Source organism: Babylonia areolata, chromosome 12 (assembly GCF_041734735.1).
Source record: "Babylonia areolata isolate BAREFJ2019XMU chromosome 12, ASM4173473v1, whole genome shotgun sequence".
NCBI classification, from domain to species: Eukaryota; Metazoa; Mollusca; class Gastropoda; order Neogastropoda; family Buccinidae; genus Babylonia; species Babylonia areolata.
This window is the reverse complement of record NC_134887.1, coordinates 24,601,065-24,628,648: the sequence shown is the minus strand read 5'-3', so window position 1 is coordinate 24,628,648 and position 27,584 is coordinate 24,601,065. Positions and strand designations below refer to the sequence as shown.

General features: G+C 43.0%; 1 protein-coding gene across 1 annotated transcript in view; it reads right to left on the bottom strand.

Annotated features, from left to right (window-relative positions):
• The window catches only part of LOC143288465 (ceramide glucosyltransferase-like), a 90,897-nt gene that overhangs the window by 21,881 nt on the left and 41,432 nt on the right, over positions 1-27,584 (bottom strand). The window contains exons 7-8 of the mRNA XM_076596986.1: positions 12,316-12,402; positions 1,740-1,929 (exon numbers count right to left, since the gene is read on the bottom strand). Of these exons, the coding sequence (XP_076453101.1) occupies positions 1,740-1,929; positions 12,316-12,402 (277 nt within the window). The remainder of the gene's footprint in view (positions 1-1,739; positions 1,930-12,315; positions 12,403-27,584) is intronic.

Genomic DNA, 27,584 nt, shown 5'->3' with positions numbered 1-27,584 from the left:
GAGGGCCAAGGGTGACAAAGTGGCTTGAGGGACAGACTCAGCATGCGTAACCTGATTGAGGAGGGTCAGTTCGAGCTCGGCTAAGTCCCAGTTTGGTTCAGGCTGGTCCCTAGGGAGGTGTGGGCTCAATCTGTCACCCTGGGATGGGGGCAAACAGTGCTCATCCACTTGCTTGTCCTCCTCCGAAGACAGACGCTCCCACTCTTGCTCCCAGTCCATACCCTGCTGGGCCTCATTCCAAGTGGATGTACCCGCTGGGGCGTCCTGTGAGCTGTGGTCAGCCCAGCCAGATGAGCAGGGACAATCCTGAGTGGGGTCCAAGCCTGCACCTGTTACCTCCTTGACACCTGAAGAGGGCAGGGAGTGCTTGGACTGTAGGTCCAACCACGCTTGGGTGGGCGGGTGCCACACCTTCTCAGTGAGGGCATCCCTGGATGCAAGAGGGACCCAAGAGTGCTGTGAGGGGACAAACACCCACTCATCTCCCTGTTGGACTGAGGGCTGGAGGGGAGGTGGGGGGTGGGGGGGGGGGGGAGAACGAGGGGTTGGCCCTTGGTCCTCCCGGCAACCCAGTGTGCACCATAGGTGCACCCCAGTACAGGCAGAATGGGGGAAACCACCCGTGGGTGCCAGCCATCCTGTGACCCCACTCCCAAGAGTCACTGGCACCTTGACCTCCATGAAGGGAAAAACATGGCCATGTTGGAGGGAGTCAGGTTCGACTTGGTTGTCAGTCCCGCCAGAAGACCGCCGGGCCGACTGCCCGGAACCGCCTGACACATGCGTGCCTCCCCCAGCAGGGGAGACTGGCCAGATAGCGGAAAACCTGCAAAGCAGGTGGCCACATGCCCCGAATCCCCTCCCATGGAGATACTGGGATGGCTTGGCCCGGGGTGGGCAAAGTAGAGTCAGAGAAAAAGTATGATTTGAGGGGCCTAAGTCGAATCGAGCACACAGAAGGGAAGAATACAATAAAATCAAGCTGCATGCAATAAAATATGGCCAAATGAACATGCTTAATAGCCAAAAACAGCGTTAGATGAGACTGAGCGTAAACCTGACAAGATGGCGTCGACAGCCATGGCCAAAGGAATGATTCAGCGCTTGTAGCTTTTAGAAACATCTGATTGGCTAAGAGCAGACCATTTTTTTTCACTGTTAGCCACGCGAAATTTGGCCAAGCAGAGCAAACTAATAGGCCTAGTTTGCATCAGTATGACATGGTACAGTATGTGACACCAAATGCTAATTTTCTTTCTGCTTTGTTTTTTGCTGTTTCTTTTCAAATGAAAAAAAATCCAGGAGGGGAGTTTAGAATAAGGGCAGTGGGGATGGAGTGAGTGGCTGATGAGTTAGCAAGAAGGAGGGTGTTTATAAATCCTGACCTATTATTTTTGGTGTATGGGTCAAATGATCCATGACCATAGTGTCCTGAATCAAACCCAAACTCTTCAGAAATAGTGACATACAAATCAAGTTCCCACAATCAACTGCAGATGATCAAACTAAGCACAGAACAAGTAACTATCAAGTAAATTTCCAAGGACTTTGCATTTTCAAACCAAATAAGGAAACAAAATGTTTTTTAATGAAAAAAAAAACCACATTAAAAATGGGAAATAAATAGGAAGTTGTAGACTCCCCCCCCCCCCCCCCAAAAAAAAAAGAAAAAAAAGGAAGCAGAAGTAAACACTCATGCAAGAAGGCAGAAAGTGAGCAACATGGACATACAAACTTACCATGACAGTACGAAACATGAGGTAATCCAAAAGGAACCAGAGGAGGACATGCAGCAGGAAGTATCCCATGGCAGAGAAATCAAAGAGGTACTGCACTGCCCAAGAGGCAGCTATCCCCATGACAATACACTCTGACAGAGGCTCCAGGATGATTAGGGTGGGCAGCATGGAGGAGCGAAGCTGAGCCCACCTGTACACATAGAAACATGGGTGACTACACTGACAAAGGCAACACTACTGTACACACTGTGACATTCGTACAAAAATATATGCTACGGCCCATCGCCCACGGGGCGTCAGCGTCGGCCACGCATCAGTTTTTGATGCCTCGCTACATTTGTCGTGCGGACGCCTGAAACCTGTAGCGAGGCGCGTCGCTCACACACGTGCAACAAACCTCCCCAGGCATCATGCATCACGCCCCATATTTGGAAAGTCACGTGCTGAAACTTGCTGAAATAGATTCCAAACTATGTCTCATGTGAAACGAGCGGGTCTCGTGACTGGTTGCACATCTGTCGCTTTTGTCGCGAGGGAATAGGACAAGTCCTATCGAAGAAACACGACGCGTGGCCCCGGCGATCTTGCTGCCTGAAAACCTTGCACACTGGGCGCTGTGCTAAACTTGCTGCTTGTCGCGTGAAACTTGCTGCTTGATGCCCCGTGGGGGATGGGCTTAACAGAATGGCACAGTTGGGAGCTAAGCACATGGTGACAGGAGGGCACAACTGCATGTTAACCATCCAAGAACACTGACAAAAGGAAACAATGTCACTTCTCAGGGTACTCTTGACATTATCAGAATGTACAGAGAAAACCCAGTCACATAACATTACTGCTGCACTTTTTTGACTCACTTGTGTAAAAAAGCTGAGTCTGTTTTAACCCGGTGTTTGGTTATCTGTGTGTGTGTGTGTGTGTGTGTGTGTGTGTGTGTGTGTGTGTGTGTGTGTCCATGGTAAACTTTAACATTGCCATTTTCTCTGAAAATACTTTGTCTGCCAATACCAAATTTGACTCAAACACAGTATGAAAAAAAATCTTCAGTCAGACCAATAACAGGTTGTAAGTCTCCTGAATGAAGCCGTTTTTTTCTGAATCATTGACAGTTTATTTCACTGAGGTTTCTTCTAAAATCTGAAAATTAAAAAAAAACGCTTCCCACTGAGTTCGGCCAACAAGCCAACCTGAGGTAGGTTGTATTTGAAGACATGACCTTGTTTTTCTTGTTCACAATTAAAAGGAAAGAAATACAAATTCTGGATGGACAGAACATATACAGTAATACTAAGTACACCATGGACTTGTTTACTGCATATAAATATTCTACAGCGGACACTGAATTAACTGGAATGAACAAAAAAGAAAAACTGAATAGATCGTTTCTTTCAGCCCATTGTCGACTGGTTTGTTAGTGCAGATCTAGAGGTCCACCATGTGTTGCAGTGGGCTTCAAGTGATGGCAACGTCTCCTTTACCACCAAAATATAAGAACAATCGATTCATAATAAAACACACAAAAAACATGATTTAAACAGTGTTATTATGTCCACTACAATCAAAACAGTCAAATCAAAAATGCTACATGTCTGTATGAATGTGCATGTGTGCATGACTGAAACCTGATTGAATGAAACAGAAAACAAATAATTAGTGCCCAATGGCAAATGTCATTTGACTTTACCCAGGTAGGCAGCCTGTTGCGCAAATGACACTGTGTAAGTGTGTTTATAAATAAAGCATTTAGAGCATGGTCTCTGACTGAGGACAGGCCCTATGTAAGTATACATATCATTCATTGATAAATTGTCTACACTTTCACTGTTGTTATTGTTATCCATATTTCTAGTTTTAACTTTTTATATATGATAGTTGATACATTATTTGATTGACTTTATGAAATGATCTCTTTTAATTGTCTTATCCACGTATCTAATTGTATGTGTATGTTTGTGTGGGGTGTTTGAGTAAATGCATTTACTAAGTGCTATTGTAAAGCGCATAGAGCTTCAAAAATATGAACTACAGAAAGAGTCAGCATTTCCTATAATACGCTCTTCAGGTCATCTTCTCCCTTGTACTAATCAAGACATGATTTAGGGCTAATCGTCATTCACAAGTGATGCTTTTAGTAATCACATGCAGAGTCGCTAATCTACAAAGACAAAAAGAGGAGCACCTACACGTGACAAAGTAACCAACACAACATGGCTGACATGGAATGTAACCATCATTTATTTTTTTCATGACACAGCTTTCCCTTTCTCTCTCTCTTGGTTTTTATCTGTATGCAGAGCGGGGGGATCATGGCGACTGCATCAGGCGATGTCCCTGGTGGGGTCGATGTCCCTGGTGGGGTAAGTGCAAAGCCCCCTTATACTGAACTGGTTATGTTTATATCCATAAACAGAGATTCAGATTCAGATGGTTTATTCATTTTAGGCCTAGGCCCCTCATGAAGGGGAAAGTGAACAGACAATAATCATATCATTTAAGACATGCAGATCAAAACAATGCAGCTATGGATATATCAGGTTAATCAGGAACATTAAGAAGTGAGAATTTCCCTGTATCTAAATGCTTTGTAGAAAAACAGAGACAAATTTCGCACAACATCATGGTCAGTACAAGACAACAATAGAACCAATTTGAAGAGACAAGGTTGTCGATAGTATCTGGGTCGAATAAAAGTTTCTGATTTCTTTCAGTACTTCACAACAAAGAACAAAATGAACTTCATCTTCTTTTGAACGTTTACACATAGGACAAATCAAATCAGATTCTTTCACTTTTTTGTATCTATACCTATGTACAGCCAAATTTATTTATTTATTTGAGAGATATAAACAGAGAGAGAGAGACATAGAGAGAGAGAAAGAATGTTTATGTATGACTGCATATGTGGTGAGAGGTGAGGATGGGGAAAAAGAGGGTGTATTTGTGTGCATGTATATGTATTGCTTTCAATAAAACACTGTGTGTGTGTGTGTGTGTGTGTGTGTGTGTGTGTGTGTGTGTGTGTGTGTGTGTGTGTGCATGTTTTCCATGTAACTCTGTGTATGCAAGAGAGAAAGTTTATGTGCAGGCATGTATGTTGTTTTCAATGCAATTCTGTGTGTGTGTGTGTGTGTGTGTGTGTGTGTGTGTGTGTGTGTGTGTGAGAGAGACAGAGAGAGAGAGAGAGAGAGAGAGAGAGTGTGTGTGTGTGTGTGTGTGTGTGTGTGTGTGTGTGTGTGTGTGCCACCATCCAAATTAAGAGACAGAGTCCCTAAGAGCATTTGAAGAAAATATATTATGATTGTAAAGAATCTTTAGATCCAGATCTAAACATTAACTGCAGACAAGTCAGTGTTTCAGTGCATTGCAGTATCAGGGCATGCATCATCTGACCCAGTCCAGGTTCACACTATCTGCAACAAAGTTTTTGTTGTGCTGCACTTCTGTGCTACAAAGTAATTGTTGCAAAAAGTGTGCTGGGTGTGGATCTGTGTATGTGTGTGTATGTGGCTGTTTGTGTGGCACATTTGTGTGTGTGTGTGATCAAAAATTAGTGCTAGTGAAACCTACTGAGGTCCAAATGACAGACAGAGGCCACACCTGCATTTGAAAAGAACATAATACTAAATGCAGGTACAGCCGACAAATATCCGAAACGTCAGCTATAGATCCCTGATCTGAACAATATATACTAACTGCTGCCATGAACTGTGGAAGCAGTGTTGATTGAGTTGATTGATGTAATCTCAGCAATATGAGAGTCAAAAAAAAAAAAAAAAGGCACTGACAATTGCTACAAAAGTTTATCTTCAGTCATAAATTCTTGGTTTTAACTGTATGCACTCACACACCTTGTGTGTGTGTGTGTGTGTGTGTGTGTGTGTGTGTGGTTCATTAGATTTTGTGGTCAGCAAAATTGTAGTTTTTCTTTACTGGGTGCTGTAGTCGGAAACTTGAATCGTAGAAACTACAAATGAATCATAATACTAGAGGCAGGTCTGATGTACATACAGCAACAATGGCATTAGAAATGGGAAACAAAGCTTTTATTCAAGACTGGAAAAGGCCTTTTTGTCCAGACTATGCTTCAAAGTACAGACAAGACAACAAATACACTGTAACTTCAGTAAATTTATATACATGATTAGGAAAGTGAAGGGGTAAAGAGAGAGAAATATCAAATAACAAACAGGAGGAGTTTGTATTATACTCCATGTTTGGTGTTAAATATACTTACCATGTCAAACTGATGCAAACTAGGCCTATTGGTTTGCTCTGCTTGGCCAAATTTCGCGCGGCTAACAGTGAAAAGACGGGCCCACCGCTCTCAGCCAATCAAACGCCTCTAAAAACTATAAGCGCTTAATCATTCCATGGCCATGAACAAAAATGCCCCATGAGAACCACGGCGGAGACGCGGGGACGGACGGGCGGGCATTCGAGTTTGACATGGTAAGTATATTTAACACCAAACATGGAGTATAATACAAACTCCTCCTTTTGGTGTCATATACTGTACCATGTCAAACTGATGCAGAATTTAAAGCAAATGGAGGAGGGCAACGCCTACTGGTTCATATGGGGAGCCCTTGTAACTGAGACGGCAGTGTTAGCCGCGACAAAGGAAATCCCCTTGGAACCGTCAGCCCTGGTCATACGGAAATTCCTGAGGTAGAAGTTGATGAAGGGATTCTCAGACGGCCAGAAGGCTGCCTCCAAGACATGCTGCGTTGGCACTGAGTGCTGGAAAGCAGCCGAAGTAGCTATGGCCCGCACTTCATGTGCCCTGGGATGAAGACAGCTGATATCCCTGTGTGCATGAGAGTAGGCTCTACGAATGACTTGGGAAACCTGGCGGGAAATGGTGCCTGCAGCAATGTCTTTCTTGTAATTCTCATTGAGGGAGATGAGCAGACACCTCTGAGAAGAACGCCTATGGCGAGACCTATCCCAATAATATTTGAGACACCGAACAGGACAGGTGCCTATCCTCATCATCTTGGGCAAGAATATCAGACAAAGGTCTGACCCTCGGAGAGGGGGAAGGAACCTCAGGGTCTTGGTTCTTAGCCAGAAACTCTGGAAGGAAACGAATAGTGATGGAACCATCTCTGTGGAAGGCCAGATCTTGTGGCATTCCACTAAGCCCATGCAGCTCACTTCTACGACTGCCTGTGGGCAGCCACAGAAGGAAAGTGGTCTTGAGGGTGAGGATGTCAAAAGGAATAGTCCCCAATGGTAGGAAGGGCTGTTTTCGAATGAAATCCAGCACCAGGAACAAGTCCCAGAGGGGCACTCTTCTGGGGTCTCTAGCTTCCTTCAGAGGGGCACCCCTAGCCACCTCTCTGAGCAGGCAATCCGCTTCAAAGGCGGAACCACCTAGCTGTTTGCATTGTGGTACAGAAGGCAGACCTGTACCCTCGCACAGAACTAGCAGACAGGATGAACCGAGGAGCAGAGAGCCAGAAAGTTGGCCAGCTGCATGCTCGTAAGGTTCGTAGGGGTAATGCCCTGAGCTGTACACCACCGCAACCATATCTTCCCGCGAAAGTCATACAAAGTCTCCGTTCCCTGCCTCCTGCTCTGGTGACTATGGAGAGGAGGTCAGAGGAGGCAGACCCCTGGGTCAGCGCAGCCGACACAGAGGCCGACCGAGGGGTCGAGGACTTCAATGGTGATGCTGACAGTTCCGACCGCACAGCAGCCATGCGTGCTGGTGGAGCAGTTGAGGATTGGAATGCGGAGTGCCCGAGCGAGGCTGCCTCAGCAGATGAGATTTGGTTTCAAGTTCCAGGGGTGGGAACATGTGTCAGGGACTGAAGGTCCGGAAACCAGGTCTGGGCTGGCCATTTCGGCGCAATGAGGATCAGCTGCGGGTGTTCCAATCTGTCTTTCCGTATCACCTTGGACAGAAATGGAAAGGGAAGAAACGCGGAGGCAATCAGACTGCTCCAATCTAGAGAGAGAGCATCCACTGCCCACGCTTCTGGGTCGGCAACCGAAGACACGGAAGTGGGAAGTCTCTTGTTGAACAAGGTCCACCATCGGCCGAAACCACTGTTCCCACACCCCCTGAAGGCTGTCCTTGTCCAGGGTGCACTCTGTGCGCATGACACTCTTGGACCTGCTAAGAGCATCTGCCAAGAAGTTGGTTTTTCCTGCTCAGTGTCTCGCTGAAAGTGCAATGCCCTTGCTGTGGCACCAAACGGAGGAGAGCCTCAGTCCGCATTGAGAGGTCTGCCGAGTGCGCTCCCCCCATTTGTTCACATAACATGCGACCGTCGTCTTGTCCGTGAACAAGCGGATGGTCTTGCCAGTGGCCTCCCCCATGAAGTGCAGGAGAGTCCTGCGAACTGCCTCCAGTTCCAGAACATTGATGTGGCATAGGCGCTCCTCCGGGGACCAAGTCCCTGCTGCATAGAGTGAGTCCATGTGGGCTCCCCAGCCCAGGGAGGAGGCGTCTGTGAAGAGTGCCACCTGAAGAGTAGGTGGGGCTAAGGGCACCCCCTGTGTCCAAAGGGGGTGATTAACCACTCTGATCTCACCTCGAGGAAACACTCGCCCAGACATATCTGGGTATCCCATGGCTGAGTGCTCTGGGACCGGCGTAACCTCAGTGCCCTCTGGAGAGGGCGCTTGAGAACCCTGTCCAGGGGAATGAGAGGTGCCGTGGACTCCATCATGCCCAAGAGGGAAGAAAGTGTCTGCACTGTATCTTGGGAGGAGTGGCGCCAGTGGCTGAGGAGGCCTGCCAGACGGTCCCAGTGATCTGGCGCCAGAGAGACTATCATAGACCGCATGTCGAATCTCATCCCTAAGAAGTCGAAGGACTGACATGGGGACAGATCGCATATCTGCTGGTCCATGAGGAAGCCCAGTTGGGAGCAAAGGTCTAGAAGTCTGGCCGTATGACTCAGGCACAGGGCCTGCGACTGGGCCAGGATAAGCAAGTCGTCCAGGTACTCACAGAGACAAATGGATTCCGAGCGGACGATGGACACCAATTCCCGCACCACCTTGGTAGACAGGAAAGGGGCAAGGGACAGACCAAATGGGAGGGCCGGGAACTGGAACCCCTTGTCCCTCCACACGAACCTCAGGTACCGACGGGATGCCGAATGGATGAGTATATGAAAATAAGCATCTTCCAGATCGATAGAGGTAGGCCAATCACCTTGTTGGATGGTCTCCCGAATCTGTGCCTGTGTGTCCATCTTGAATTTGATTTTGGGGAGGAATTTGTTGAGGGGGGACAAGTTCAAAACTGGTCTCCACCCTCCCGAGACCTTTGGAATCACCAACAACCAGCCGTAAAAACCGGGGCCCGGGTCCGAGAGTTGAGATATAGCCCCATGAGGAGTGGGTGCGATATCTCTTTTTCTAGGACGCTCTCCTGCTCCGTCGAGCTGGGCACCTAAGGAGGAGGAGTGGATCTTTAGAGGGGGGAGATCCTCCACCCAAGACAGCATGTACCCAGACTCTAGCACCGACATAATCCCGTCGTTGAGTCCCAGAGCACACCACTGATGTGCATGCCGGGACAAGTTTCCTACTTGGAGGGGCTGAACGACTGGCGGTGCTGAATCGGGGCCCAGTCATTGGGGGTGCTGCCTTCTGGCCTTGGGCATGGCCGGTCGGCTTGGACAGACCTAAGGTGGTTTATTCCTCTGCCACTGATTCGGCACACGCTGCCTTGACAGGCGGCGTGGTATATGGAGGGGCCCTGGTGGCCAGTCTCTTCAATGGCATAGAACCCTGGAGCCCATGAGAGGTGTGGGCCAAATATGAGGCCACCTCCCTGTTTGTCTCTGCCCTGTGGCTGACAAAATGGGGCGGGAACTGGCCGAAGAGGGAGTGCTGCTGTGCTGGGATGGACCACAGGGCAGCCCTCTCCTCCACAGGAATGTTAGAGAGGCTGAAAATGGCATCACGCCGCGCTAGCACAGTATTGAAGTGAAGACTGGTAGCTGTGTCTGCAGCTGCCGTGAGACCAGATGCTACCCTATTGCCAAAAGCGTGTAACCTCTGGTCGGTGAAGAGGCCCGGCGGGACAGAGGAAGGAGACCCCTTGTCCTGATTAACTGGACACTGTTCCCACAGCTCATTGGCCCTGTGAAGGAACGTGTCGAAGGTGTACGCCGTGGAAACCTCGAGGGGGCAGCAGCGGGCCAATTTGTCCCACTCTGCTAACGTTTTAAAGGATAGGTTAGCTGAAGTGGGGAAGGTGGTGCGCTGTGAGACCAACATCCTGTCCTGTGCGGAGGGCTCTGCTCCGCTGTAGGCAGGGTGGTCCTGTGTGTACCAGGACCACAACCCTCCCTTGGAGGAATCTTTAAGAAACTTTCCCGGGGAAAAGGCGCCCGGGGCAGAGAGGGACTCCCTGCCTGGAGGAGGGATGGAAGCAGCACCCCTGACAGTGCGGGCTGACTTAATAAGCCATACCTGCACCATTTCTGGCACTCTGAGTTGCCTTGTGGTTCTGGAGTTAGAGTCACATGGCGTAAGGAGGGTCAAGGGTAACAAAGTAGCCTGAGGGACTGATTCGGCATACGTGGCCCTATTGGGGAGGGTCAGTTCGAGCTCGGCAAAGTCCGAGTTTGGTTCAGGCTGGTCCCTAGGGAGGCACGGGCTCAATCTGTCCCCCCTGGGATGTGGGCGAAGAGTGCTCATCTGCTTGTTCGTCCTCATCCGAAGACAGGGGCTCCCACTCTTGTTCGCAGTCCATCCCCTGCTGGGTGCCATCCCAAGTGGATGTACCCACTGGGGCGTCCTGTGAGCTGTGGTCAGCCCAGCGGGATGAGCTGGGACGATCCCGAGCCGGGACCATGGCCGCCACTGTTATGTCCTTGACACCTGAAGCGGGTGGGGAGCGTGTGGACCGTAGGTCCAACCATGCTTGGGATGGTGGGTGCCACACCTTTTCAAAGAGGGCGTCCCTGGATGCAAGAGTGACCCACGAGTGCTGTGTGGGGACAAACACCCACTCATCTCACTGTAGGACCGAGGGCTGGGCAGGTGGGGACTGCCGGCTCCGCCGGGCCGAGTAGGGCCCCTGAGCAGCTGTCGGTCCTGACAAGGAGGCCGTTGTGACCGTGGTGGTCATCTGTGGGTTGACAGAGGCCCGATTTGTGGACAGAGTGGCAATATTGGTCGAGGAGCTCGACCTGACCGACAAGAAGTCGATCCCACTTGTCGGGGCTGTGTGTGTCACCCTGTGAGATGTGCTGGGTTGGGTCCGGTGGGGAGCAGACAAGGGGCTGGCCCTTGGTGCTCCCGGCAACCCAGTGTGCACCCTAGATGCGCCCCAGTACGGGTAGAATGGGGGTAACTACCCGTGGGCACCAGCCATACTGTGACCCAAACCCCAAGGGTCACTGGTGCATTGACCTCCATAAAGGGAACAACCTGGCCAAGTCGGAGGGAGGTCAGGTCCGACTTGGGTGTCAGTCCCGCCCGAAGACGAGCGGGCTGACTGCCCGGAACCGCCTGACACGCACGGGCCTCCCCCAGCAGGGGAGACCGGCCGGATAGCAGGAAGACCTGCAGAGCAGGTTGCCACGCGCCCCGAATCCCCTCCCGTGGGGAGACTGGGGTGGCTTGGCCCGGGGTGGGCAAAGTAGAGATCCCCCCCCGGAACCAAATTTTTCTCCCCCCCCCAAAAGGAGGTGGGGGAGGGGGGTCGACAGAGAAGGGAGGAGGGGGAACAACAATGGGGCACGCGAGGGCCGTCTCCGAGTGGGGACCCGGGTAATGGCCGGGCGCGGCCTCCCCTCGGGAGTCCGCGCCTAGCTGCGAGTCCCCACAGCACGGAGATGACTTGCCATTCACCCTTCTCCCTGCCTCGCGCTGGGACACCTCGGGAGGCGACGCTCGTACCTCTTTCCCCCCGGTCCCCTTCATGACCGTTTTACTGGTACGAACGTCGCCTCCGCGATCAGCGTCTAACGACGCATCGCCGCGGTCCGTATCGGGAGGAATCATGAGCTCCGGGCCTGGGAGAGTCTCTTACCGAGTCTCAATCCCAGCATCATGATTCCCTGCCTTCGTGGTATGGCACACGAGGCATGGAACCTGCGCTTAGGCACCCAGCGAAAATCCGACCCCCAACAGAGAAAGGAAAGACAGGATCGACTTAGAGGCAGAAAAAATCGAACGAATCGAGGGTGCCGAGTCGAATCGAGTACACAGAATGTAAGAATACAATAAACACAAGCCGCATGCAACAAAATAAGGCCAAAAGGATACGCTGAACAGCCGAAAAAAGCGTAAGACGAGACAGAGCGTAAACCTGACAAGATGGCGTGGAGAGCCTTGGCCAAAGGAATGATTAAGCGCTTATAGTTTTTAGAGGCGTTTGATTGGCTGAGAGCGGTGGGCCCGTCTTTTCACTGTTAGCCGCGCGAAATTTGGCCAAGCAGAGCAAACCAATAGGCCTAGTTTGCATCAGTTTGACATGGTACAGTATATGACACCAAATAGTATTGTTTCTCTTGGATGGACAAAGATACACAAATGTTTTGTTCTCTCTCTCTCTCTCGTGGTCTCACCAGTTTCCTAATGTCTAGAGATGGAATCTTACCTGACAAGTCGGTCATGAAACTGTCCTATTGAGTACTGGCCGCAATTCTGCATGGCTGGTGTTGTACACAGCCGAATCTTGTAGCCCCTGAAATAACACAAGTACTGTTTAAAACAAACTTATTGCTACATACTCATAATAACATGACATATCACTTGACAAGAACTTTCATACATACATGAATTTGAGGAGTTTTATTGACCAGTAAGCTGTGGAGTCCACTTTAACACAGGTTTCACAGGAAAAGAAATCTATTAATATCAATGTTAGGAAAACATACATCCATGCATTTGGTGAGTTTGTGTCAAAGACTTGTGTTGACAATGGCTTGACATGGTAACTCTCACTCCATCTGGCTCTGCAACTGTCAGCAGAATATTTAGAAGGTGGTGTCTTGTGTTATGCTGAGTCAGAACATATTAATAATAATAATAAAATGCAGGCTTATATAGCGCATCTCAGATGGGGCTCACCGTGCTTTACAATAAAATATACAAATTTAAGACTAAGTGTCGTGAAATATGTACAAAGTCAACACAGTTTCACACGACATTGGCTAAAACATACATATGTAAGACTAAGTGACATAAAATATATGGTAAATTGACACAGGCGCCATCACAGTCTAAAAGTAAAAAAGACAGGTGCAAATCACAGCAAAACAAAGCACATCACATTCACCATTGTCACCAGGGAACCAGGCATCACGAAAAGCACACCAAAATCATCATAGATGCATACAGATCAACACCCAGCAACATCACAGCAAGCATATGCAGATGGAAAATTTTCAGTGAGAAAAGTACAGTTTGAAAAGATATGTTCTGAGTGCTCTCTTGAATGCAGGTGTTGGGGTGTAACAAGGTATGAGGACAGTGAATTCCACTGTTAAGGTGCAGCAAAAAGAAAAGGAACATTCACCGTACAGATCTTTGGAACGGACAGTGCACTTGTCATTTGAAGAACAGAGTTGTCTGGATGACAAGTGATACTTGTGATACAGTGATAACTAAGCATGACTTCAGTGAATCAGCAACAGGGCAGTCGCACCACAGCGACCAAACACCAATGGTTCCCTGCTGACAACCAACACTAAAACTGTGATTGAAAACCCATGGTGTGGTTGTGTTTGGGTCATTAACCCTTCCTTTGCCTGTCCAATTTTGTATGTTGTATGATGTAATCTTGTACATCAGTTCAGTCTTATCTCCCAAACTATTGCAGACAATGCTAACTTAAATACTATACACATCACCATCATGACCATCCTGCATTCCTGAAATATGAATATGAAAAAAAAAAGTTTCTTCAGAAATAATCACTTTCATACAATCCAACTTACACATACACAGACACCTGATTATAATATATTCCTTCAAACACACACACACACACACACAGAAAACAAATCAGTTTTTCATCCCTTTCACTCACTGTCACATACCCATGCACACTTCACCACCATTCCAAACCAAAGGAGATCAAGGAAGTGAATTCTTCTTGCTTAACATGTGACTTTTCTGCTATGGTGAGTGAAATAAAGTAGCCTATGTAGTCAAGATTGAAAACTGTGAAAGCATATATAAAAAATATTTGCCAATGAAGGCTTGGAGGCAGGGTAGTGGTTGTGGGGCAGAAGCATACAGTGGAGTGATGGCCTAGAGGTAACGCATCTGCCTAGGAAGCGAGAGAATCTGAGTGCACTGGTTCAAATCACGGCAAAGTCACCAGTATTTTCTCCCCCTCTACTAGACCCTGACTGGTGGTCTGGACACTGGTCATTCAGATGAGACGAAAAACCGAGGTCCCATGTGCAGCATGCACTTACACATGTAAAAGAACCCATGGCAACAAAAGGGTTGTCCCTGGCAAAATTCTGCAGATAAAATCCACTTCTATTGGAAAACGAACTAAAAAAACTGCAGGCAGGAAAAAAAATCCCCACCCCCCCAGAGAAATGTGTTGCGATACATACATAGGCCCCCAAGGTGGGGCAAGGGGCAACACCTCTAATGGTGGTCATGGTGCAATGCCTCCTGAATCTGTTAAAGTTGTGTCTTTTAAAAGCCTGAAATAGACATTTTTTGGCACATGCCTACAGCAAAATTCATTCAATACAGATAAAATAAGGTGGGTGTGGCAAACTTGCCAACCCCATTGCAGACTTGAGTGGAATATTTTCAGGAACATAGTAATAAATAGAATGAAAAAGAAATGTTTTCAGTATTCAAGGTTTCACACCCAAAATAAAGCATTTATTTTGAAATTCCAAATATTTTTTTTTGTCTTCCTTCTATCTTAAATTTTAAAATATTTTTCGTAACAGTCACATGTCTGTCTTTATATGCAGACAAATCTTCTTCAGAGAAGCCAAGGTCATTTTCTTACATTTTGGCATCAAACTATCTCTTTGTTCACTTTAGTAGCATGGTCCCTCTTGGCGCTTGATCATCATCAAAATCTGTGGTATCCTGACCCATGACAGAACAAAATTAAGTCCAACTGTTCCTCAGCTGAAGCATTTTAGTTTTTTTCAACCTATGAAAATCAGCCAAAGAAACATATACATCGAAAAAATATTAACTCTAATTTGTGTGTGTGTGTGTGTGTGTGTGTGTGTGTGCGTGTGTGTGTATGAAGAGCACTTGACTTACTTTTTTTCACATTTTTATTTAAAAATCAAATATGCCCATTAAAGATTCCCTAAACCATGTTAGAGTGTTCAGTGGGTTATGGAAACAAGAACATAACCAACATGTGCCGTCCCCCCTCACCTGAAAATTTTGTATGACTGTCTATACAGCCAGGGTAAAAAAAAAGGATCATACACATCAGAGATATATATGGTGACCACTATGTTTTAAATCAAGCACTGTACAGTTTACTTTCTCATTATATTTCTCTATGTTTTGTGTGGTTTTGAGTGCCTATGTCTGCGTATGTGTGGAGGGTAACTGCTATGTACATACGTATGCACTGTGTGTGTGTGTGTGTGTGTGTGTGTGTGTGTGTGTAGTTTGTCACATTTTGGTGTACATAACGTTGATGTAATGTGTTATGTGAACAAAAGTGTTTTTGTATAGCACCTAGAGCAGATTTCTGGATAGTGTGCTATATAAGTATCCATTATCATTATCATTATAAAAAGCCCACTTATGTACAGAGTGAAATGTGTGTTGTAGCCCATGAAAAAGAAGAACTGTGTTTCACATTTTATCAGATATATATATGGTGACCACTATGTTTTAAATCATGCACTGTGCAGTTTACTTTCTCATTATATTCCTCTATATTGTATCTTACTACAAGATAATTTTCAAAAGATTGAACGGTTGGCAAGCATTTATCCAATTTATACTTTTGTTTAAATAAATCTTTTACAACGGAGAATACTGAGATCAATAATAATATTAAATAAGAAGAGTTATCATTATTATGATGTTATAATACTACCACTCGCTTTCACCTCATCCTTGATGCCATTACTGTAATAGTTGACATAACTGATGCTATTGCTATGTTACAACTGGTCTCTTTATTATTAATGTCATCTTAAATCATCATGATTACTGCAATCAATAATGTCTAAACATCGATTGATTGAATGATTGGACAAGGGTTTTTTTGTTTGTTTTTTTTTTCTTTTTCTTCATTTGTTAATGTTGCTGTTGCTGTTGTTTTTTGTTGTTGTTTTTGGGGGGGGTTTGTTTTTGTTTTTTTATATATCACTTTCTTTCTCTCTCTAATGGATGCTACTGTTCGTTTTATATTGTTAGTTTCATACTGTTCGATGTATTGTATACATGTCTTTGCAAAAAAAATTTTTAAGTTAAAAAAAAAAGAAAAAAGAAGAGTTAGTATTTGTACAGATCTTGTGCAGAAACAGATCAAAGCGCTTACACACCAATCATTCACATGCATGCATAACTCAATATTTCACAAAGAAGAAAACAAAACACATAAATACATGCAAATACAAAGCTGGGGGAACTGAAGACAAAAAGAGACAGGGAAAAGAGGGGCAGGGAGGAGGTGCTATTTTGGGAAGTAGTTGTTTTAAAGCCAGACTTGAAAGAGCTGAATGCAGAGCCTGACAAAGCAAAAGAGAAAGGTCCAGAGACAGGAAGAGCAGCAGCTGACTGTGGAGTGTTTAAATCTGGGTATCCAGAAACAGAGTGAATCCTAAGCTGAACATAGGGAGCAAGATAGGGTGTGGAGGTGAAGACAGCTATAGTCTTTATATTTTGATCCACACCAATCAGTATCAGATTTTGTGTTGGAATAAAGTTAGTGTAGCTGTAAGTGATGCATTCTGACTTCAGCAGCTCTTCAACTCTGTTCCAAAAACTGAGTACATGTAAAAACAGATATGTTCAATGTTTTCCTTTAATTCATGACGAAAGTCACTATTGCTATTTTGTGCGACACCCAATTCCTCTAAAATTATACTGGTGCCAATGATCTAATGAATTAGACATACCTGGAACCATTCTAGTTCGATTTTCTGTATTTAGGGAATTCTAAAACATGTCTTATCCCATATATTATTTCCACCAGCTTTATCTAACAACTTATTGCAACAATTTGGCATACTTTTATCTTGTGTGCAATGACATTGTATGGTTTATTACCTTTATTCACAAAATATATAATCTTCAATGCTGCACACTTGTCATCTGAACAACTGCTTGAAAATGTAAGCCCATATTGTTTGACATATTCCTTAGCCTTTCACTTCCAACCACGGATATATCCATGCTCTGGGGGTAACCGCCTTATCACCAGTTCAGCTGGTTACTTGAAAATGCTTACTTCCTTGCAAATGGCGACTGCCTTGATGTGTGTTCAAAGCAATATGTGTTTAGCAAGTTTTGGCTCAATTTTGATGGTGTTTTTTTTCTTTCTTTTTTTCTTAGTTGTTGAGCATGTCAATATGGCTGCCAGGATGTATGGTGCAGAAGAGGTGCCTAGTATTTTCTTTGATTTTCAGTACATCAACAATATTAACTATGAAATTGTGACAGAAAACGAAGTTATGTTGTTCTTCATCAGCTGAAGTGATTCTGGTTATGATGATGATTGCATGCTGCAAGGTACATTGACAGGAAGGAAGTGGGTGGGGTTGAGTTGGAGGTTGGAATACAAAAAACCCCAATATTTTTAGCTTGAAACCTTTATTTTGGGGGTTTCATTTACAATGAAACCTCCCAGATGAAAGCCTGAAGCTGAAATATTGTTTTAACAGTCACCTTTCTTTTGTGTGATGGTGTTCGTAGGTGTGTGGGTGGGAGGGTGTGTGAGTGGGTTATGCGAGTGTTTGTGTATAGTGTTGATATTTGAAACGACATGGCAGTGGAGGAAACATAATTTCATTTGGTGGTTGTGTTGACATAATTCACAAAGATTTAAGGACCATTCCACCATAAAATAAACTGACTCGAATTTTCTTGGTTTTTCTTCTTCGTCTTTTTTTTTCCAAGTTGTTTTGAGTTTGTGGTCAATTTAAAAATTATGTTATATTCCCCTGATTGGGAGTTATCTCATCCTGTCAACACTGAACATAATGATAATTGCATTTTCCATTCCTTGTCATTTAAGAAAACTTCTATTTTGACATACTTTTGGGCATTATTTTAATTTGTCTTTTTTATTGGGGGTGGTATTGGTGGTGGTGATTATTTTGCAAAAATTACAAGTAGTTTTGGAAGTCACCTTTCACATCCAAAACTATTTGTGATTTTTGCAAAATAATCACCAACCTCTAAATAAGAATCATAAAAATAAAAATTATGCTCTAAAAAATGTAAAAGTATATGTTTTCTTGAAGGATAATGAATAGCGAATATAATTACCATAAGTTCAATGTTGACAGGATGAGATAACTCCCAGTCAGGGGAAGATAACTTTTAAAAATATACACTTTTTTTTTTTTAAAGAAAAAAGAGAGAAGAAAATTCAAGTTTCTTTCATGGGTGGAAATGGTGCAAGAATATTAGCAAATGTATAAAACACAACAACCAAGTGCAGTTATGTTGCTTCCTCCACTATCATGTTCTTTTAATCATAAACACAATACATAAACACTCACATACACCAACACACACATCCTCCAACCTAAATACCCACTAACACTATCACACAATAGCACAACACAGAAGCTCACTGTACACAATATATCAGCTTGAGGCTTTCATCTGGAGGGTTTCATAGTAAATGAAAACCCCAAAATGAAGGTTTCAATCTAAAATATCAGGGTTTTTCTATACCCACTATTAACATGACCCTGCCCCCTTTCTGCTGATATACTTTGCTGCTAAATTGCAGCATGTAAATATCACCAGAAAAACCAGAAGCACTTCAGGTGATCAACAACAACATAACTTTTGTTTTCTATCACATTTTTGAAGTTGCTACTGTTGACGTTTCAAACAAAATTCTAGCCATCCATTCTATACCATACGTCCTGGCAGCCATGCTGATGAGCTCAACAGCTTTTTGCTTCATAAAACACACACACACACACACACACAAAACACATCAAAATCCAGCCAGAACTGAACTGATATGCAATTACCCCTAAACCGCGGATATATCCATTGTTAGAGGTGAAAGGTTTAACTGACATTTACAAATACTGAGGGCCAGGATGTTGACATTCATACTATATTTCATATTGAATGGATTTAACGTTAAGAAATCATTTCTTTCATAAAATGTGCAATGCAATAGATTTCTTTCTACATCCAACTTTGATACTTTTTTTTCCCACTTCCATTTTTTCATTATAGAAAACAGGTTTGGCAAGGAGCTTGCTGTTTTTGGTTTTACACTATCACAAATTTTTTTCCAAAGCTTTGAATGTGTCAGATCAAAATTCACTGTTTGAACTACCTTTTAACAAATAATTGGTACCACATTTATCCACAGCGCTTAAAAAAGTATATAATTTCACACAGAGAAATCTAATGTGACAAAAAAAGAAACATAATACAAAACAATATGATTCATTGCATTTTGATTTACATTTGTATCTTGTTGCTTCAAACTGTCTAAGCCAAGCGATTTTTAATGCTTCGGTAATAATAACAATAATAATACATATTTATATAGCGCACTTTCTCTCTAAGAGCTCATGGTGCTTTACATGAAAGAAAATATTACAAATTACATAAGTCATTTATGACCACTCTTTTTCAAAACCCCTCCCTCCCCCCACTTTCCCACTCCCACTCTTCATGCAGCCAAAGTGAGCTGACATGGATGGTGCTGGAGAACAAGGAAGCTGAGAGTGCTTATTAATAGATTTTTAAAACTAATAAAGATGAGATTTTAGAGAAGAGTGAACAGCAGAGATAGAAACAGATGCACGGATATGATGAGTAAGGTTGTTCCAGATATGAGGAGCACCAAAGAAGAACGAACGTTCACCATATGCATAGGTTCTTGTATTGGCAAGAGGAAGTTTCAAAAGGTAACAGTCAGTGAAAGAGTGAAGATTTCTTGAGGGAGTGTAAACACTGATAAGGTTAGAAAGACATGTAGGTCCTGCAGAGTGGAAAGCAGAATAGCAGAGACACGCAACTTGAGAAATTTCAATTTATTTGTCATTTCTAGTAATACAATAGATGTCTATCTTCTTTAATCATAAATGCAAGCAATTCAATGCATAAAATTAACAAATAAGGAGAATGGATCACCCTGCCTACAGTCTCTTTCAATCTGAAACCAATTAGACGTGCTCACATTTACTAATGCAGTTGATTTTAAACTTTCATAAATTGTTTCAATCCATTCAATTCAATTCAAAATACTTTATTACCTGCTTCAACCAAAAACAGAAAATTTTCTTTAGGCTCACTTAAAATAAAATGCCCGTCGGCAAAAATCAAAGAAACTACCGACACACCCTTCACTTATCACCATGCACACATCAATTATTATGTAAAAAGAAAAACATGTGGGTAAGATACTGTAACATTATGATTCAGAGTGTAAAAACTGTGTGTGTGTTGCGTGTGTGTCCGTGCGTGTGCATGCATCGTTTTGTGCGTGCGCGCGCACGCGTGTGTGAGCCTGCGTGCTGAGGAGGTGTGCGTGCGCACGGGCATGCGCGTATGTGTGCGTTTCAATCATTATAAAAAGGAGAATATTCGACAAGATAATAACATTTAAAAAGACAAATGCTCATCAGATAAAATCGAAAAACGAATGAGCAGCTGGCACACCCTTCCTTGATCACAGCATACATATGAACTATCATGTTGAAAACATTCAGGTAAGAAAACAAAAATTACATTTTAAGATAAAGTGAAACATTCAATGACATAAAAGGAAAATATTCAGTAAGATAATTATACCATTTAAAAACATGAAAACATTTGAAGGGTCAACACCGCCACCAAGACAAAAGCATGTAAAACCCCTTTCATGCCCCTCTACGGCAAAACAATAACACTGATCATGCACACACACACATGCACACACGCACACACACACAAACACACATTCTCCCCTCACCCCCACCCCTCACTTCTTTCTTTACACGCATGCATGCATACATATAGGGAAGAAAGACAACTGTCATCATAACAATAAACAAATCACAGACAATGGAATAAAAACATTATTTGAGCGAATCATTTATCACAGCAACAGCAGAGGGGGCAAATGATTTTTTGTACACATTCTTCTTTGCAAGGGGGATTTTACATCGTCTACCAGAAGGGAGTTTCTGAAAGACAGAGTTAAGTGGCTGAGTGGAATCATTAAAAATTTGGAGTGCTTTTCTGCTAAGTGTGGATTGGTATAGGGTGTTCAGTTGTTGCTGGGGTTTGGTTATGATTTTGCTGGCCAGGTTTACGACTTGTCCTAATTTTGTCTTTAACTTCACAGTCAGATTGCCATAACATTCTATCAGACTTCTGTACACCAGCTCCAAAACCAAATGCTCTTAATGCTTTGAATAGAAAGGACCAGTCTAGTGAGTTGAAGGCTTAAATAAATCTAAGTAAGCATAATAGAATTCCTGGAAGTTTCTTCATGTCTTAGTAGTTAATAACTGAATATTGGAATGTGCGGGTGTGCATATATATATATCTATCTTTGTATATATGTGTGTGGGGTTCGGGGTGGGGGGTATGGGCGTATGTGTGTGTGCTTGTACAAGTAAGTGTTCCTGTGTGTGTGCGTGTGTGTGTGTGTGTGTGTGTTGGGGGGTGGGGGGGTGACGTGGAAGCTGCAATACATAGTCTAGAAATGAGTGTGTGGAGGGGGGTAGAGGAGGTGCAGGGTAATGTGTGTGTGTGTGTGTGTGTGTGGGGGGGGGGGGGGGCTCATATATGTTTATGTGTATTTGACTGTGCTCTCATATCTGTGAAACTGCATGTTTGGTGCATATCTGTTATGCATATGTGTGTGTATGTGTGAATGTGTGTCTGCATGTTTTACATTTATTTGCTTATTTATCATCATTGTTGTCTTTTTTATTTATTTTATTATTATTATTATTATGATTATTATTATTATTACTTTAAAAAAAAAAAATTATTATTTATTTATTTATGTACGCTTATAGTTGACTTCATCAAGTTTTTGCGCCTTATACATATTAATAGTAGTAGTTCTTTTTTTATGTATTGATCTATTATTTATTCACCCTGTTGTTTTGTTTTGTTTTGTTTTGTTTTTGTTTTTTTCTCAAGGCCTGACTAAGCACATTGGGTTACGCTGCTGGTCAGGCATCTGCTTGGCAGATGTGGTGTAGCGAAAATGGATTTGTCCGAACGCAGTGACGCCTCCTTGAGCTACTGAAACTGAAACTTAGTAGTTAATAAGGTCATAAATTAGTCTTATAGTTATACTGTCACCTATATATCTACCAGTCTGATCTTCACTAATATGGAAGAATGTTTCATTATGCTTGCAATACATGCAGCTCCTATTTTGTATATAATGTTAAACACAGAGATTGGCCTCCAATTCTTTATATATTCCCTTGCTTCATCAGGTTTTGGTGTACAAATAATTAAGCCTTCCTTCCTAGTTGTTGACAATTTCACATCTTTAAATACCTGATTCAGAACCTGAATGACAAAGAGGCCAATTTTGTTAAAAATAAACTTTAAAGAGAACTCTTTCCATTTTTCATGTTTCTACATGATACTTGATAGTCCTGCTTTTTCTCAACAGATCTTCTAACATTTGTTTATCCTAATTTTTCTTCCAGGGGCATCCACGTATTAAATCCACCCTGGTATCTGACACTTGCATATTCAAAATCCCACGTCCCAGATGCGAGTCTCATGGTTTCCAAACATTTACATACTATGGCCCTTTGTTTTGGAAATCTCCACCACAGAACAGACACTGCTCCACTATAAAATCTTTCAAGTCTAATCTTAAAAAATACTTGTTCAAAAATTATTTTAAACTATAGGTCATTCTCTCCCCAAAACTTAAACCCAAAGGAGTGTGTGCTGATGTGTTTATGTGAGGGTTGGGGTGCTAGGGTGGCGTGGGAGGTGTGTGTGAGTCGTAAGTGTTGTTACACTTTTTAATTTAATTGAGTCTGCATCTTAACATTTTACTATGGGAGTGAGGTGAAAGAGCTGTGTGAATTGTGAGTGATGTTCCAGTTTTTTTAATGGTTAGTGAGTTGTATATCTGTCTTTTTGTTGCTGGTTTTTTTGTTTTTTTTTTGGTGTGTGTGTTTCTTATCTATAATAGGTGTATTGTTAAAGGCACTTAGAGCTGCAGGGTAAGTGCTATACAATGTATATTATTTTTATCATTATCATTAAATCACGATTTCAATAGGTCATGAATTCCCTTTCCTATGGTTTAAAAAAGTTATTTACTTCTTGGTTTATTTCATGGGGGTCTTCAACTGCCAATCCATTTCTCTCCTTTTCACAGGTGGTCAAAGACAGGGAAAGAACTTGACAGACAGAAATATTTTATATCCGTGAACAAATCAAGCCTGTTGAAATAGGAATGGTAATGATGTCTTTGTTGTCAGTAATACTGTTTCTCAATAATAGGATAGTAAGAACCAAGGAGAGAGACAGAGAAAGAGAGAGAGATAGAGTGTGTGCCTGTCTGTCTCTCTGTGTTAATGTGTGATGTCAGTGTAAAAGACTCAAAGAGGGCAGAAAGAGTCAAGGAGACAGAGAGGGAGGGTGGGGCCACACTCAACCAGGGTTCAGGTTTTGTAACACTGGTCATTTGACGCATACAATTCTGAAATGACCCATCAATGTGGCGGTTATGCCGTCAGTTATTCATTTGTCATAAAATCAGTCATGTTAAAAAGGCATCTCCTGCAAAGCAACTGTGACTGCAGTTTCAAACTCTGAAAAATTCAAATATAATCATTACTGTTGTTGCTCTGCAGTTCAACATTGAACAGATGAACATTGTGAAAAAAAAATCAAAACTTGTATTGAGCCAGAAAATGGAACAAACTATGTTTATGCAAAGGCAACGTTGCTTGCGTATTGTGAAATGCCGTGGAATACAGTGTCATTTTATCTTTTAATTTTCCCACAAGTCTCCTCGATTCAAATTGAGCATGGCTTTGATACATGTAGAACATTTCACTGTAAAAAGTCATCATTTGCACTGTGAAGCATGCCGCTGTAAGGAGCTGCCTAATGTCGAGAAAGACTGAATTAGTGTTTAGAACAATTGCAATCTCTTCCAGTCTGCACACTTCTGACGATTCTGAATCTGAGAGATTTCTTCAGCGTTCCTGAACTTCCACGTTTACTTCATTGATATTATGCAAGAGCATGGCCCTTTCAAGTAAATTCGAAATCTGATCAAGTTTGGCATATGCGCACTTCAACATGCATGGCCATTTTTATTTCAGTGTTTGAACAGCCATACTTCCGTTTCAAGATATGTTCATGGTTCCATAACCCAATTTAAGTAATGACATTCATAACATTATCATTAAGCATATTTGATATTTTTCCTTGTGTACAAACAAAAACAGAATTAAACAGGTCCAGACATTCTGCTGAAATGATACTTTAAGAAATTTGAGAAATTTACAAATGGGACGATTTAGATTTCGACAAAGCACAGGAAAGTGATTTCCTAAATAAATGGTATCAGACCAAAGCAACTGACACTGACACTGTAGATCTGGTGCCTTTCAGCAGCACTGCTTTGCTTATGTTTCTACCTTTTTTTCCTTTTCTTTTTCACTATCCAGAGCAGTCAGCATAAGTCAGTGTTTCAGAACTGCACAAAAAAGTTTATTAATAATTATGATGTATTTTCTGTGTTCATCATGACACAGCAAACAGTACTGAGGACACAGTCTCTACATACCATCACACACACACACACACACACACATATATATCTATATATATAGTCATTCGGATGAGACAATAAATTGAGGTCCTGTGTGCAGCATGTACTTAGCGCACGTAAAAGAACCCACAGCAACAAAAGGGTTGTTCCTGGCAAAATTCTGTAGAAAAATCCACTTCAATAGGAAAAACAAATAAAACTGCACGCAGGAAAAAATACAAAAAAATGGGTGGCGCTGTAGTGTAGCAACACGTTCTCCCTGGGGAGAGCAGCCCGAGTTTCACACAGAGAAATCTGTTGTGATAAAAATACAAATACAAATATACATATAAAAATATATATACAATATGAATGACAGTCTGCCGTGTCTGACTATGACCAGAGCAGCAGAGGCAACTGCTGTCCCAACTATCTGGGCTAGAATTTTATAATCTAGACAGTGTCTTGCCCAAGCTACATCTCCACTCTCTCAGCCAAAAGGTTTTAGGACAGTCAGTGTTGGGATGGTTCCCAAAGGCGAACAAGCCCCCAAGGCTGCAGCATTTACTGACTGCCGATTAGCTCCCCTGACTTTCCCCACAGACGACCCATTTGTATGGGTAAGAAATAAAATGGCCAATGTCAAGTGTCAGTAGTTATGAATTGAGAACTTCAAAACTGACCAGTAAGATAACAAGTTAGTTCGGGACAAAATATAAAACTTCCTCCATTCTTATGCCATCATACAGTGAGATGATGATAGTATCCATATCTTTTATCGAAATTTACACACACTGATGACTTATAAACAAATCCAGGAAAGCACAAACAGTTTGAGACAGATTAAATTCAGAACGTTATACAGCCACGATAGGGCCCGTTTGTCTTATTCTGTTGTCTGCCTTGTGACTGAAATGAAACTGGGTCAGACACTATTGTTGACATGCACTGTTCACCTGAACCAGTCACCGTGAAAATAACTCTCCTGCTCCCAAGCACAGCAATACACACTGCATTTACTGGTCACAGTGGACAGTGAAAAGGTCAGTTAAGATATTCTTAGCTCACTATGGAAATTAGGTGCCACTTCAAAAATTCAAAACCAATTTAACCATCTAAAGCCCTGATCAGGGCCCTTTGTCTGAAATGGTTGTACACAGAAGGACCCCGATCAGGGCCTTTCATCTGGAGTGAGCTTGGAGCCAGTGCAATCTTGCCTCCTAGTCTGAGTCATAGTTCTTCACAAAAGACTAAGCTGTAAATGAATTCCCACTGCAATGGAGAAACCATTGATCATACAGCTCTCACTTTGCTGTTGGCCCAACTGTAAGCTTGTGTCAAACTGTGATATAAGCTGAGCATCAGGCACATAATATACCATTTCAAATACAAGTGAGTGTGATGAACTAAGTACAAATTTGGGGGGGGGGGGGGGGTTGGGGGGTGGCCTGACAGTAGACAGGAACATGAGTGGGGTTGTTTCTTCTGGCCCATTAATTCCAAAAATGAGCTCTTGATTTTGTGGTTAACTGATCAAATGACCCATGGTGTTCTGAACTGAACTTAAACTCTGCTCAACACAATGATTGTGTTAAGTATTTTGACACCTGTACACTGTATATCAACCAACCATCATTTCTGTGTCACATGACACATCAATACAGCATCAGAACCCACATGTTACATGAATCAATGATGTACAGTTACATCAACATGGCATCAGCACCCATGTGTCATACAAATCAATTATGTAAGTACAGTGTACATGGCGTTTTTACCCATGTGTCATATCAATCAATGATGTACAGCACAGTGTACATCAACATGGCGTTTGTACCCATGTGTCATATCAATCAATGATGTACAGTACAGTGTACATCAACATGGCGTTTGTACCCATGTGTCATATCAATCAATGATGTACAGCACAGTGTACATCAACATGGCGTTTGTACCCATGTGTCATATCAATCAATGATGTACAGTACAGTGGCCTAGAGGTAACGCGTCTGCCTAGAAAGCATAATAATCTGAGACCACTGGTTCAAATCACGCTGGCAGTCACTAGTATTTTCTCCCCCTCCACTAGACCTCAAGTGGTGGTCTGGATGCTAGTCATTCGGATGAGACGATAAACCAAAGTCCATGGTGCAGCATGCATTTAGCACACGTAAAAGAACCCACAGCAACAAAAGGGTTCCCCCTGGCAAAATTCTGTAGAAAAAGGAGTTTGTATTATACTCATTGTTTGGTGATACATATACTGTATCATGTCAAACTGATGCAAACTTGGCCTTGGTTTGCTCTGCTTGACAAAATTTCATGCAGCAAATGGTGAAAAGACGCCCCGTCTTGCTCGGTCCGCTCTTAGCCAATCAAACGCTTCTAAAAGCAACAAGCACTGAATCATTCCTTTGGCCAAGGCTCTCGATGCCATCTTGTCAGGTTTCATTCACTTCTATAGGAAAAAATATAGGCAGAAAAAATACGAAAAAATGGGTGGCGCTGTCAGTGTTGCGACTTGCTCTCCCTGGGGAGAGCAGCCCGAATTTCACACAGAAAAATCTGTTGTGACAAAAAAAATAACACAAATACAGCAGCATCCAAGTGTCGTCTGACATACAGTGTATATCAATACAGCATCAGTACCCCTGTATGACATTAAACCAGCATAAGCACCTGTGTGTTGTATGATGGGAGAGTGTATATCAACACCACAGTGTTATTAAGGATTGCAGGCAAAATGACATTGAAATGGCACAGAAGATGGGACAACAAAAATAAAATATCTCATTCTCAATATGTCTGTCATTGTCAAAGTAAATAAAAGTACAAGAAAGCAAGGCTTTTCTTTTTTACATCCAAACAAATATGATAGCCATTTATCATCTTTTGAGTTATGGACTAAATAAAGTCATTATTGCAGTTTGAGCTGTTTGCACACAAATTATGGTTGATTCCAAATGACA